Below are 14,518 nucleotides of genomic sequence, written 5' to 3'. Positions count from 1 at the left end.
TTTCAAAGTTTTTTGACAAAACCAACCAAGTGCCTATGGTGTATATATAAAAAATTGACAAGATCGTATCAACTCAAAGAAGCAGAAGAAATTCAGAGATCGAACCTCAAAACATGAATTCAACATAATTTAATATTAAAAGGTTTTAGGACTAATGACTTGCCAATGTGACATTCATTTATAAGAAGAAGCCAGAGGGCCACCTGGGTGGCTCAGTCGGTTAAGTGTCCAACTTCGGCTCAAGTCATGATCTCACAGTTCGTGGGTTCAAGCCCCACGTCAGGCTCTGTGCTGACAGCTCAGAGCCTGGAGCCTGCTTCGGATTCTGTGTCTCCCTCTCTCTCTCTGCCCATCTTCTGCTTGTGTTTTCTCTCTCTCTCAAAAATAAACATAAAAGGGGAGCCCAGGTGGCTCAGTCGGTTAAGCGTCGGACTTCGGCTCAGGTCATGATCTTGCGGTTTGTGAGTTCAACCCCTGTGTCGGGCTCTATGCTGACAGCTTAGAGCCTGGAGCCTGTTTCAGATTCTGTGTCTCCCCCTCTCTCTGCCCCTCCCATGCTCATGCTCTGTCTCTCCATAATAAATAAACATTTAAATAAATAAATAAATAAATAAATGAACCCACCCCCCAAAAAAAAGAAGAAGAAGAAGAAGCCAGAGAACTACAGTGAAGCATCTTCTTGCCTAAACTTAGAGAACTAATAAAAAGTATAGGTCACAACACATAAGAAAGCATAACCTATTTATAAGAAACAGACTCTTAAATACAGAGAACAAATTGGTGGTTGCCAGAGGAGAGGTGGGAGGGGGAATGGGTGAAAGAGGTGAAGGGAATTAAGAACAGATTTATCATGATGAGTACTGAGTAATGTATAGAATTGTTTAATCAGTATATTGTACACCTGAAATCAATATAACACTGTATGTTAATTATACCTGAATAAAAAAATTATAAAAAAATAAAATGGCTTTCAGCTTCTGAAAAAAAATAAATAAAAGGGGGGGAAGCTAATTTGGTTTCAATAAAGTATAATCCAGTGTCAATAATCTAAGTAGTCTTTGAAACAGTAAGTATAGGATAAAAGTCATGTATACTTTCTAAAAGTCACTAGTAAAATTCTACACTGAAGAGGCCATTTCATACAAAAAAAAAAAAAAAAAAAATGGTGATGGGAGTGGAAAATCCTCTAAAACTTAAAAAACAGTTGGTCCTGGATTTATGATCTGTGTGATTGCCCTGGAACTAAAATGGGCTGAAAATACGAAGAAGTTCTTGAGGGAGAATTCATGGATAACTGACAAACAATGGGCTCCTGGAGAACTTTGGAAGACCTTCCTTATCTTGCTAAATACGCTTATCACCAATTTCTTGTTCTATGATCTCGCTATAGAAGAAAATCAGGATCTGAATGAACTTTTAAAAGGCTGCCAACATCCGAGTCAGAATATTAGCCTGGATAATCATACTGATATGATCTGTGATCTGCATGACACCTAAGTCAGTGTAAACAATAATAAATACACAGCTGAACCACTGACTAATCAGCTGACAATTTTCTCTAGGTACTGGGAACAGGATGAAAGGGCAACTAGGATTTATTTTATTTATTTTTTTTTTTTAATTTTTTTTTCAACGTTTTTTTTTTTTTTTATTTTTTTTTTTTTTTATTTTTGGGACAGAGAGAGACAGAGCATGAACGGGGGAGGGTCAGAGAGAGAGGGAGACACAGAATCAGAAGCAGGCTCCAGGCTCTGAGCCATCAGCCCAGAGCCCGACGCGGGGCTCGAACTCACGGACCGCGAGATCGCGACCTGGCTGAAGTCGGACGCTTAACCGACTGCGCCACCCAGGCGCCCCACGGGCAACTAGGATTTAACAAATGATTTTTGAAATTATTTTTAGATCAGAAAGATAAAAGTTTTAAAATTGTGATCTAAAATTAAAAGGAAAAAGTTTTGTGTGTTTGTTATCAACTATGTAAGTGTTAGGCTGGTCTAAAGTTCATACTTGGAAAGCATCAGTGTTCAACACATGGCATATTTTCTTTCATGCTTCCTGGGAAAGTAGACTCCCAAGAGATACATAATTCAGCTCTTAGAGAGCATACGACATGGTCTGCTGAATTTATCTCAAATTAATCCTGGTTATAGAAAACAAATTTAACAACAGAAATAAAAGTTTTAATTTACATGAAAAAGTCTGCTACTGACTCTTTCTGCTGAATATTTCAACCAAGTGAAGAAGAATGTAAGAAGTGCTATGGATGCTCAGGTAGATGTCTTTCCACACTCTCTGCAGAAAGCCATCTGGTCTGCTTTTGCTCCACAAGGTACTCTTACCTCATTTCAGTACTGAACCAAAGTAGATAAGTTGACCCTTGAACAATGTGGGGATTAGGGGCAATGACCCTCCCACAGTCAAAAATCCTAGTACAGCTTTTGGCTCCCCAAAAACTTAACTACTAATAGCCTACTGTTGACCAGAAACCTTATTAACATAGTTGATTAACATATATTTCATATATGTATCACATTCTGTATTCTCATAATAAAGTAAGCTATAGGAAAGAAAATGCTAAGAAAATCGTTAAGAAAAACACACTGATAGCATGTACTGCATCAGAAAAAATCCGCATATAAGTGGACCTGCACAGTTCAAAGCCGTGCTGTTCAAGGATCAACTTTACTTCCATTCGTGGCATGTTTTCTTTACCCAGGTTCCCTCATCTGCAGGTCTTTATGCTCAAGAAGAAAAATTAAAGTGAAGTGATTTGGTAACCATTATCAACGTAAGTGTCCTAAAGCTTATCACCAGCACTGATATCTTTACCGAAGACTACTTTCTAAGCTGAACGTAAAATGCAGCCAGTAGTGAGGCGGCTGTGCAGCACATGTATATAAAGGCCCCAGCATAGCGCTTGTCATGTAATAAAGAGCTCAAATGTGGTAGTTAGGGTTACTGTCTCATTGTATTCCTTACCTCAACCCTGTGAGGAGGGAGTTTACCATTTCAAAGGTGAGAATATGGCATGGGGACGTGGGCACCTGGGACATGACGTGGGACCCAAGGACTTCCTAGACTGACTCACTCAGTTGACAGAAATGATACACAGCAGTTCTAACACCTCACCACACTCGTTCTGGTCTATTTATTCAGGAAGCTGTTCAGAATGGTTAAGAGCCTGCTCGGCTCTGGAGTCAATGCTCTTTTAAAATCTGGGCCCTACCAGCTATGAATCATTGAACAAGTTACTGAAGCTCTGAATTTGTTTATGCAGCTCAAGGACCTACCTCAGAAGATGATTTTGAGTACTAAATAGTGGTACATAGTAAAAGTGAAATAAATAACAGCATTCATTCATTCAATAAACATTACTGAATGTTAGTTCCTACTAAGCTCCTACTTAGCTCCTACTAAGTGACAGACACTGTTCTAGGTCAGAGTCCCCAAATTTATCTGCATATCGAAATCACCTGGGAAACTTTCAAACCCTCCAACTCCCAGGCCACAATGGAGACCAATTAAATCACAATTTGTGGGGGTCTGGACACAGACATCAGTACCTGTGAAGCTTCCCAAGTGACCGCAAGGTGCAGACAAGCTTGGAAACAGCTGTGTTTTAAGCATCAGATTCAGCGACCTTCCTTGAAGGGGCTCCTAGTTTACTCATTTACTTTCCCAAATATGTCACACCTGGCTCCTCTTTCAGATTCCCTACTGTTCCTGCGTTAGCTCAGGTCCCTCAGAACCTTCCTGTGAACTTGCCAATTTACCTCACCACAAGTTTGTTCCCTCCCCCACTTAAAATCTGTAAGTGCTGTTGATAGAAACATAAAGGAAATTGAATTACTGTATTAGGAATGCATTGATTAATATACTTTAAACATGAAAGACTGCTAAGGACAAAACAAGCCCAGATCTGATCCTATCATCCCATGCTCAGAATCACTGGATTAACTTCCCCTGGCTACCAACTCCATCTAGCCTTCAAAGCCTTCTATGAAAGGCAGTGCCCCATCTCTTCAGCCCCGTCCTCCCAACTCTCTTATACTACTGATGACCCATATTAACTGGGTAACCCACTTTCCTTTGACTCGCCCTGTAAGCAGACTCATTCTTGGGACAAGGAACAGATCCTCACAATATTAGACAGCATATGGCCAGATACAAAATAAAATCTTCCCCAATTTAAAATTCTGTTCTTTTTTTTTTAACATTTGTTTATGACTGAGAGACAGAGAGAGACAGAGCATGAGCAGGGGAGGGGCAGAGAGAGGGGGGAGACACAGAATCTGAAGCAGGCTCCAGGCTCTGAGCTGTCAACGTAGAGCCTGAAGCAGGACTCATTCTCACAAACTGTGAGGTCAGGACCTGAACCCAAGTCGGACGCTTAACCAACTGAGCCATGCAGGTTCTCCTGTTCTTTTTTTTTTTAAGTTTATTTATTTTTTTTAGTAATCTCTACATCCAACATAGGGTTTGAACTCATGACCCTGAGATCAAGCATCACATGCTCCTCTGACTGAGCCAGCCAGGCACCCCTAAAATTCTGTTCTTTAAGCCATGGTAACTTTGGTTTTAAGGAAGCTAAGACACACTTAATTTCACAACTTTATACAATTTCAGATTAAACACACAAAAAAGAATTCCCTTTACCTTAGTTTAAGGAGTGGCTGGGTCACCCACTTCTTTAACTTCCGTTTCCCAAATGAGGTTTTAGTATGGTCTAAAACCCAAAGTAAACTTCCTTTGGTTTTCATGTCAGTCTAAGAAAGACCAGAAGAAAAGTTTTATTAACTAGACATTGTATTTATACCCAAACTGCTAATTGTTCATGTGCCTTAATTATTCCATATACCCCAATTTTAATTTTTTTTTAAGATTTATTCGTTTCGGATAGACAGAGCATGAGTGGGGGAGGGGCAGAGAGAGAGGGAGACACGGAGTCCGAAGCAGGGTCCAGGCTCTGAGCTTCTAGCACAGAGCCCAACGCAGGGCTCAACTCACGAACCATGAGATCATGACCTGAGCCCAAATCGGATGCTTAACCAACTGAGCCACCCAGGCACCCCTCCATATACCTCAATTTTAAATGTTACACATGCCTATCATAAAGTGCAGCTCATAACAGGTGTTTAATGTTTGACGAATGCATGTACATATGAACACACATGCACTATATAAAGTATTGATATCTTCACAAAAAGGGACAGTCTGTGTAGTTTTGTTAACTAAAAATATTCAGAAATATTCTTTTTAATGATTATGTTTGATAGAAAGAGGTGGGGGAGGGGCAGAGAGAGAGGGGGACAGAGGATCTGAGGCAGGCTCAGGGAGCCCAAAGTGGGCACAAACTCACAAACCATGAGATCATGACCTGAGCCAAAGTTAGACACTTAACCTGTTGACTGAGCCACCCAGGCGCCACCCCTCTCCCTTTTTTAATGTAGAAATCTTTTAAAATACAAGCTTGTCCTAAGCTTCTTAAAAATACATACTTTTCTCCCTTGGCAAGTACAGTGAAAATAATTTAATTTCCTTCAGCAATTCAGTATCTTCCACCACCTCAGAGTTCTCATTCTAAGGACTGATGCTCTCATGAAAACACCGAACAAGCAGAAGGTACTGGAGATCGAAGTGAAAATGCACTGCACTCTAGGAATTCGCCCTGGAAGGATTTTATTTTAGTCTGCTCTATTAAATCCTTAGTAAAAAATTATCTATCTATGCTTTGCTACTTGAAAGTTGAACCACTAAAAAAACAATTTACAATTAACTAGAGATGATAGTTAATTTTAACCAAGGTTACATGGTATTTCAAAAAGTCTATTAACAGTAGACTCATTTGGAACATAAGATTGCAGTTTTCACCTAAGTTTTTTGTAACTTTTTCCTTTTCCTTCAAATCATCAAGCAGGTACTTACAGAATACCTCTTATGTACTCAGTTGTATGGCCAGCAAAGGTGTATTAAGATACAGTCCCTCCCTTAGGGTACTTCTTTCCAAGTATAGGAGAAATGACTCATAATTAACACATGATGGCACCTGGCAGAAATTAACTATGAAAGGGATGACAAAAGCGGCCAGGCCTTAGGAGTTTAAAACAAAGCACACACGAAAGCCATAGGTCACAGAAGGCCTGCCTGAGAATGAGTTGGACAGACAGAGCTGACTAACCAGGGCAATCCACATCAACAACGGCACCATTCCTTCTGAAACAACAGCCCCAATGGCCTGAGTACAGTAAAGGGTCCCAGGAAGAGGAAAGTGGACAAGAATAACTTTCCAAGTATTTATTGCATCACTGAAGAACCCTCTCAGACAAGAAAGGGAGGGGTGGGAGAGAAACAGCTCTATTACTCGTTTGCTCTCCCTGATACCCAGCCCCCTCCTCATTACCTCCATGGTAATGGAGGCCAAAGTCAAGTGCAAAGACAAGCCAAAGATGTGAATTCTTAGCCTCTGTTTCTATAATGGCCCAAGTCCTGATAAGGGTACCTTAATGGTAAGTGATTTTTCCCTTAGGAATTTAATTTCAGAACTGACTCCACAGCAGTAGAATTTGAACAGGAAGGATGTGGCAGAATAAAGAAAGTTTGGAATGCCAGGGCTGGAACAAAGTATTCAGCTGAATACTCTGACTCTGAGCTCTTCTTCATCCAAGAAATGTCCTTTTCTTCCTTCTGCTCATTTGCTATCATGAGAATGTATACAGAGTAGATGAAAAAAATTTGCAGGAATAATTCTCAATTTCTGGATAATGTAATGACAAGAAACAAATGTTACAGTATGAAAGTAAGACTGACTAGTAAACAAGGATACCTTAGAAGATGAAGAAACTAAACAAGAGAAACTAGTTAGTAATACATAAATCTAGGAGTCAGGAGAATAAATTCAGCATTTACTTTAATTCACAATAGTAAGAAACATTTCTAATGTTTATTTATTTATTTTGAGAGAGAGAGACAGCAGAGGAGGGGCAGGAGAGAGAGGGAGAGAGAGAATCCCCAGCAGGTTCTGTGCTGTCAGCTCAGAACCCAACTTGGGGCTCGAACCAATGAACCATGAGATCATAACCTGAGCCGATATCAAGAGTTGAGTGCTCAACCAACAGAGCCACCCAGGTACCCCAGTAATAAATATTTCTGAAGAGCTTTAAACCATTTAACTCAGATGATTCAGCTTTGCAACTACTTATCAAATGATTTGGAATTGCTTTTTATTTCTGTGACTTTATATTAACATTATATAATATCTTATTTCTAAGTTGTAATTCAATAAATTAAAATAATCAATTTAATGTCTCCATTATCTTCATAATTCATCAATAAAGGGCAAATAAATGATGACAGAAGCTTGTGAAATGAAATTTATGCATCTTACAATCTAAGTGAATGTCACAGTAACTTGTTTCAAATGCTGAATGAATAAGACAAAACATTTCAATGAAAAGTTAAGGTATACAGAAAAGATATAATCAAGGAGACAAAATATCCACTTTATATTAATTTCCAAAGATGATGTCTTTCCAAAGAAATGTATGATACAGAAATTATCAGGATGGGCATGTCACTTCAATAAGTAAAAAAGAAGTTCTATAGCTCTCAAAGTAACCCCTAGGGAAATAGTTCATATATCTGATTCTCAAAAAAAATGGATGCTGCAGTTATCAACTACTAAAGAGTACAGGCAGAGTAATCGGTTGAACACAATATTCTTGTTCTCACCTGCACTCTTAAGAACAGACTGCTACTTTATTCCAAGTTTTTTTTCAAAGGGGTTTTGAATCAGTTACCCTCTATGTTTACCTGACCTGATTCTGTAGGATTTCAAGATTCCTTAATGTTGTTCCATTAATTGTCATGAATTCCATTTCACCAGACAACTGCTTAAAATTCCTGTAAAAGAATGAAACATGAGCCATGATATAAGTGCATAAAGGAGTTGGAAAAACTAATTTAGGCACTAAAGATAATTCCAATACCATTATGACAAAAATGAGCTCTTTGACAGAAAATCAAACCAAAAGCAGCAAACGAGTATTCTTTGGGATATTGTCTTTCATTGATGCTGGTGCCATTAAACAGACTGTTGCAAAAGGATAGTTGTCTCACACCATAAACAAGCACAGGGAAATAAATGGTACTAACATCTCTTTTTTACATTTCCAGGAATAAAACCAAACACAGTCTTTTATCATCAGCAGAGCATGTGGTGGTATCTTTAGGAAAAGCTATGAAATTAGTTAGAAAAATATGTGAAAGTATTTAAAAACATCTCTTATTCTTTAGCATGAGGTCATCTTGATGAACCCTTTAACAGCTTTTAATCAACATTCTGATAGGTGCAACAAATGTTATATACTCTGTAATTAACAACACAAATTAATAGGACTAATGTTTTAGTGGAGTATAAAACCAAGTGGCAAAAATTACTTCCTTAAGCTCAAAGAATTAACATTTTCCTTATGTCCGTACAACTATCCCAAATGAGCTTAAAGTTCAATTAACTTGCAAATAGACTTGAGTATTGAGTTGTGATGATTTTTTTAATGTTTATTTATTAATTTTGAGACAGTGTGCACAAACAGGGGAGGGGCAGAAGAGGAAGAGAAGATAATCCCAAGCAGGCTCCGCACTCAACATGGAGCCCGACATGTGGCTCAATCTCATGAACTGTGAGATCATGACCTGAGACAAAATCAAGAGCTGGATGCTTAACCAACTGAGCCACCCAGGCGCTCCGAGCTGTGATGATTAACAAGTGTATGCACAATTCCAATTTTGTTCTTAGCAGTCTTTCATGTTAAAAAGTATATTAATCAATGCATTCCTAATACAGTAATTCAATTCCCTTATGTTTCTATCAACAGCACTTACAGATTTTACAGCTTATTCTTTTTTTTTCAATATATGAAATTTATTGTCAAATTGGTTTCCATACAACACCCAGTGCTCATCCCAAAAGGTGCCCTCCTCAATACCCATCACCCACCCTACCCTCCCTCCCACCCCCCATCAACCCTCAGTTTGTTTTCAGTTTTTAAGAGTCTCTTATGCTTTGGCTCTCTCCCACTCTGATCTCTCTTTTTTTTTTTTCCTTCCCCTCCCCCATGGGTTTCTGTTAAGTTTCTCAGGACCCACATAAGAGTGAAAACACAGGGTATCTTTCTTTCTCTGTATGGCTTATTTCACTTAGCAGAACACTCTCCAGTTCCATCCACGTTGCTACAAAGGGCCATATTTCATTCTTTCTCATTGCCACGTAGTACTCCATTGTGTATATAAACCACAATTTCTTTATCCATTCATCAGTTGATGGACATTTAGGCTCTTTCCATAATTTGGCTATTGTTGAGAGTGCCGCTATAAACATTGGGGTACAAGTGCCCCTATGCATCAGTACTCCAGATTTTACAGCTTATTCTTAAAGGCAAGAAAAAATGGCAAGTCACTGAACTATTTGTAGGAAAAGCATGAGTGTTTGCATTATAAACCTACTGTACCTCTCATGGCTGTGATAAGATTTAAATACAACCCAGGTTCCTAAGCCAGTTATGGAAAGAAGGTTCCATCCAGGAGTCTAGAACCTAAAATCAGAGCCTGTGCTCAGAGACATGCCTTCACTTGTAGATGACTCTCCCAACTAAAGCTCCAGAGCTCTGAAAAGGAAATACCTTACTGCTTATTAGGAATACTGCCTAGTAAGAACTGTCCTTTAGCAGCATGATTTCTCTGACAGGTTTGACATACCTTCTGCGAAAACCTGTTAATGATTTTTAGAAGGAAGAAACTCTAACACTGATTGACAGCAAGTGTGTGTAGCTCTTTCACTCCTTCTTAGAGCACTTAACTTAATTTGCTTTGTATTACAGCAATTACATGTTCTTCTGCTACCCTCATTAATAGATCTAAGTTCCTTGAAGGCAAGAGTTATTTATGTCATACATTTTGCAGCACCTGCTGAGCCTAGCAGAACACAGATGTTCAACAAATGTCTGTCATTTTCTTATGGGAAAACCAGTTTGGCTTGGTTGGTTGGTTTCCTTTGAATAAAGCTCACAAAGGTCCATAAAACACCCAGGGACAATAATAAAATGTAAAACATTATTTTCAGAAAGAAACAATTAGGCAGTGATTTACTGGGTAGCTGACAGGTGTTCACACACCTCCATGGTCAAAGATCCAAGTTGGAAGAGTTGATAGCCTGAACTTGAGTTAATATCTAGCCAGTTCCCATGTGTTTGGACAGAAGTCATTTCCTTCCCCTGTTCCTGACAAGTTGATTAACTAGAAGTGATTAACACTTGAGTACCTTCATCAAATACAGACTCTACAGGGATGCTCATCTGGTTTGAAAGACTAATCAAGAACCCATAATCCAACAGCCTTTTCTAAAACATCTCAGCTAGCTGTCTTTATCGCCCATGAACACCAGAGCTGTAAGATAAATAAGTGACATTTAAGATCTGTGGACTGTCCAGAAACACTGCTCAGCTAGCTTCACCCTCAACAAGAACTAGTAAACTCAACAGTCCATACCCTGAAGAATGAAGTCTTAGGTTTAGGATTCTGAAAGAATCCCTGTGCCACCAATTAGTTGAGAGTTTTGTCACCTAACTCCAACTAAAAGTGAAATCCTACTCCTACTATGCCTCCAATGAACCTCTGAAGCAAGGCACTGTCAGAACCTTTTAAAAAAAGAACAAAAAAGAATTTCATGGAGCTCACAGAGGAGTTTACAGGGCTTAAAAAAAAATTTTTTTTTAATGTTTACTGATTTATTTTGAGGGAGAGAGACAGTAAGCAGGGGAGGGGCAGAGAGAGTGGGAGAGAGAGAATCCCAAGCAGGCTCCATGCTCAGCATGGAGCCTAACGTGGGGCCCAATCTTCCCGAACCATGAGATCATGACCTGAGGTGAAACCAAGAGTCAGACGCTTAACTGACTGAGCCACCCAGGCGCCAATACAGGACTGCTTTTGTGCCCTATTGCTAAAAAGTATCTATATGCATGAGAGAATTGGGTTTGGACTAACACACAGCCTAGTACAAAGAGCACTGGGGGAGGAGGCTTAGAGTCCTCACCTATATTTTTACTGGATATAATTACTGGATACTCATAATACCAAAATGAACCCAATAAACTGAACAACTAAAGCAACTTAATTTAGCTCACAAAACCAGACCTTTAGAGAAACAGTATATGTTCTTTTATTAATTGGCAGTATTAATGAGTTGTGCATACAGTTTTTTGTTTTGCTTTAGTTTTTTCCCCTTATTGAACAAGTCCCCTAAATTTCAAAGTAGACACAGTGAGAAGCAAGGAGTTTATTTGAAACTCACGTCTGTATTTATTCTAATAAAAGAGATCAACCACTGGGCAATATTAAATTGGAATGATTCCTATGAAACAGTAATTATTAAGCAACACAAAAACCTAATAGGCTTTTGGGTTTCCCATATGTTTGTTTGATAATGTATTTTGGAGGTGGGGTTCTTCTTTCCAAATATAAAAGAAATTTCCTCCTGTCAGTGCCTATTTCCACTAGAATTATATATATTTTTGAACTCAGGGTTTTATCTACCAGCATCCTTAGGAATTCAACATCGATCATCGATATGATCATCGATATGAAATAAACAAGCAATTCTAAATTATTTATCCTTTTGGAAAAAGTCAAATTTTATGTGCTTTGAAATGAACCCCATCAACACTGTCTGGCTGGAATTCATGTTGTGTGAACCTGGATAAAAATCCAGGTAAGTAACATGGGAAAATACTTCATTAATATTTCAGACAACAAAAAAACAAAGGATGCTTCTTTCCCCCTGAAGTTTTATAATGGGAGGAAAATGCCTTGCTGAAAATTTGCCAGAGTAATTTAAGATTCTGTGTCACCCCTACCCCAGTTTTTTTTAAAAAATGAAAACCAATCTTTCTGATTTAGAGGAAGTTAAAGGTACACATATTATCTCAAAGCCCAATCCCTTACAAAGATCCTATTCAAATATAATTTGAAACTTGAAACAAACAAAAACAACCAACCCCTACCATTACCTATAAAATGGTGGAATAGTGGAAAATAGTTCTCTATGTATAGTTTTCATAGTTCATACATTCACCATGTGTCTAATCTTTCCATTAACTTATTTATTATAAAACTTCAGTTTTATTGTAGAATCACTTCAAGTTGATTTGTAATTAACAAAATGAGTATCTTTACATTCCTAAAAGATGCCAAGTACATTAGAGAGGAAAATAATAAGAAAGGTATATAAAAGGGCCCAAGTGATTCTTTAGGATAATACACAGGACACTGAATATAGCCATATTCACAGCTATTAATAATAACAGTGAAAGGACACAAAGCAAAATTTAAACAAGTTAAAGACACATAAGACAAAGTCTGGAGGAAACTAAGGGCAAGCTTCCAAAAGTCTTCTCCTGGTGGAGTCATACAGGATGTGTTTAATTTCCCCAGCACTGAGTTATGATGATATGTGTGAAATGGCCACCAGAGAAGCACATTAGAGACTCAGCACCTGGGGTTTACACTGGAAGCTGGTCACATAGGCATCTTTTCCCTTACATGTACCAAAATTCCAGCTCCCAGAAACAAGCAAGTAGTTAGCATAAACCAAGTTCTTTTCACAGTTTAGGGAGAGTGAGCCATTCATATCAGAGAACGCTGGAAAATTTCCCAGATGCCAGTTAAGGGTCAAGCTCGCAAGTAGGTCTTTCCAAGTTGTCTCATCAGGTCTGCTATGTTAACCATTATGTGCACATCTCTCTTTTCAAGTTCTAATTCTCTTCAAGTATATGTGTTATGTTTATTCACTTTAGTGTTCCTTCTAGTTTACTCTTCACTCCTAAATTGATCTTATTCTTTAATACACAGATCATTCTTAAATCCTATCATCTCATTTCAAAGCTTTCCTATTTCTCATTTGTTCTTTCACATCTAGTATCATTTTCTTATCTAGTATCTAGTATCATTGTATTTTGAAGTAGCAGGTTATAGTTTTTATTTCATTTGTGGGCATCTTTCTGGCACACATTCATTTTCTGTAAGGATGCTATGTGGCTCTTTATTCTGTTTCTTCTTATAAACATTTTGTTTAAGATTTGAATTTGGTTCTTTTTCTATTTTTAATTTTTAAGTTGGTTATCTTTTTAATGTTTGTTTATTTTTGAGAGAGTCCAAGCACGAGTGGGGGAGGGACAGAGAGAGAGGGAGACACAGAATCTGAAGCAGGCTCCAGGCTCTCAGCTGTCAGTGCAGAGCCCAACAAGGGGTTCGAACTCATGAACTGTGAGATCATGACCTGAGCCGAAATCAGACACTTAACTGATTGAGGCACCCAGCACGCCACTATTTTTATTTTTTAAGTGAAATCATTTTTCTGGAAGTTTTAGAACAGAGGAATCATTTAGGATAGCTGTGCAATTTCACACATCTCCCTCTTCTGTCGTTAATGCGTGATGTTCAATAATGGCACCTGACTTTTGCTTTCATTCAAAAAGATTAAATGCGTGAGAATTATCCTTTAACTTTAAACAACTAAAAAACTGGACAATTTTATAGTTTTAAAAGACTGTTTTCAGCTATTAGACATCAGACAGCACAGAACCGTGATCCCAGAGACGAGAAAAACAAATGAGGTAAACATTATGAGTGACTTTTTGCAGAGAACAAGAGAACTGGAATTTGTAAGACAGAAAGCCAGAGATGATAGAGATGCACACAGAAAGAGCTCCTAAGATCTGCAAAAGGGTCCGCTCAGGTCTCTGCCCAAGTACTCATCCTTAAATGTGTGGGGGGACCTCCATGAGGTCAAGGAAAGAACCACAAGAAAACACTAGGTCAAACATTGACCAGGGTTTACACAGGGCTTACAATAGTTTGCTCTCTGACCAACTAGGGTGGAAATACCTCAAAATACCTGAGGCACTGGGTGGAAGCCTCAGAAGAGTACTGCTTTAGGAGTGGGAATAAAATAGACACAGACAAGGATTTCCCAATTTTGGTACTAATAACATTAAATATATATGTGTATATGTGTTACACTGAGATATAATTCACATACCACACCATTTATTTGGAGTATGCAATTCAATGGTTTTTAAGTATATTAACAGTTAGATTGTGCAACCATCATCATTATGTAATTTCATAATGCATTTGTTAAATGCATTAAGTATTTTATTCTTTTTTTATGCTATTATAAATGAAATTATTTCATTTTTAGATTCTTCATTGCAATTATACAGGTATACAGTTATACAGGTATACAGTTAATTTTGGTATATTGATCTCATATCCTGCAACCTCATGAACTCATTTTATACGCTTTAATATTTTTTGTGGATTCTTTAGGATTTCTATACAGAATTTCATGTTAACTGCAATAGCAGACAGTTTTACTTCTTCCTGTACAATTTGGATGCCTTTTATTTCATTTTCTTGTCTAATTGCCATGGCTACACTTTCTAGGACAATACTCAATAAAAGTGAG

General features: G+C 38.1%; 1 protein-coding gene across 4 annotated transcripts in view; it reads right to left on the bottom strand.

Annotated features, from left to right (window-relative positions):
• Positions 1 to 14,518, bottom strand: part of MSH3 (mutS homolog 3) — a 212,987-nt gene that overhangs the window by 109,390 nt on the left and 89,079 nt on the right. For all 4 annotated transcript variants that reach the window (XR_006218712.1, XM_042989282.1, XM_007079796.2 and 1 more), the window contains exons 11-12: positions 7,815 to 7,899; positions 4,657 to 4,766 (exon numbers count right to left, since the gene is read on the bottom strand). Coding sequence is in view for 3 of the 4 variants with exons in the window: in XM_042989282.1 (XP_042845216.1) it covers positions 4,657 to 4,766; positions 7,815 to 7,899 (195 nt within the window). In the remaining variant the exon portion in view is untranslated. The remainder of the gene's footprint in view (positions 1 to 4,656; positions 4,767 to 7,814; positions 7,900 to 14,518) is intronic.

The sequence above is a fragment of the Panthera tigris genome, chromosome A1 (assembly GCF_018350195.1).
Source record: "Panthera tigris isolate Pti1 chromosome A1, P.tigris_Pti1_mat1.1, whole genome shotgun sequence".
Classification (NCBI taxonomy): domain Eukaryota; kingdom Metazoa; phylum Chordata; class Mammalia; order Carnivora; family Felidae; genus Panthera; species Panthera tigris.
This window is presented reverse-complemented; position numbering and strand designations above follow the sequence as displayed.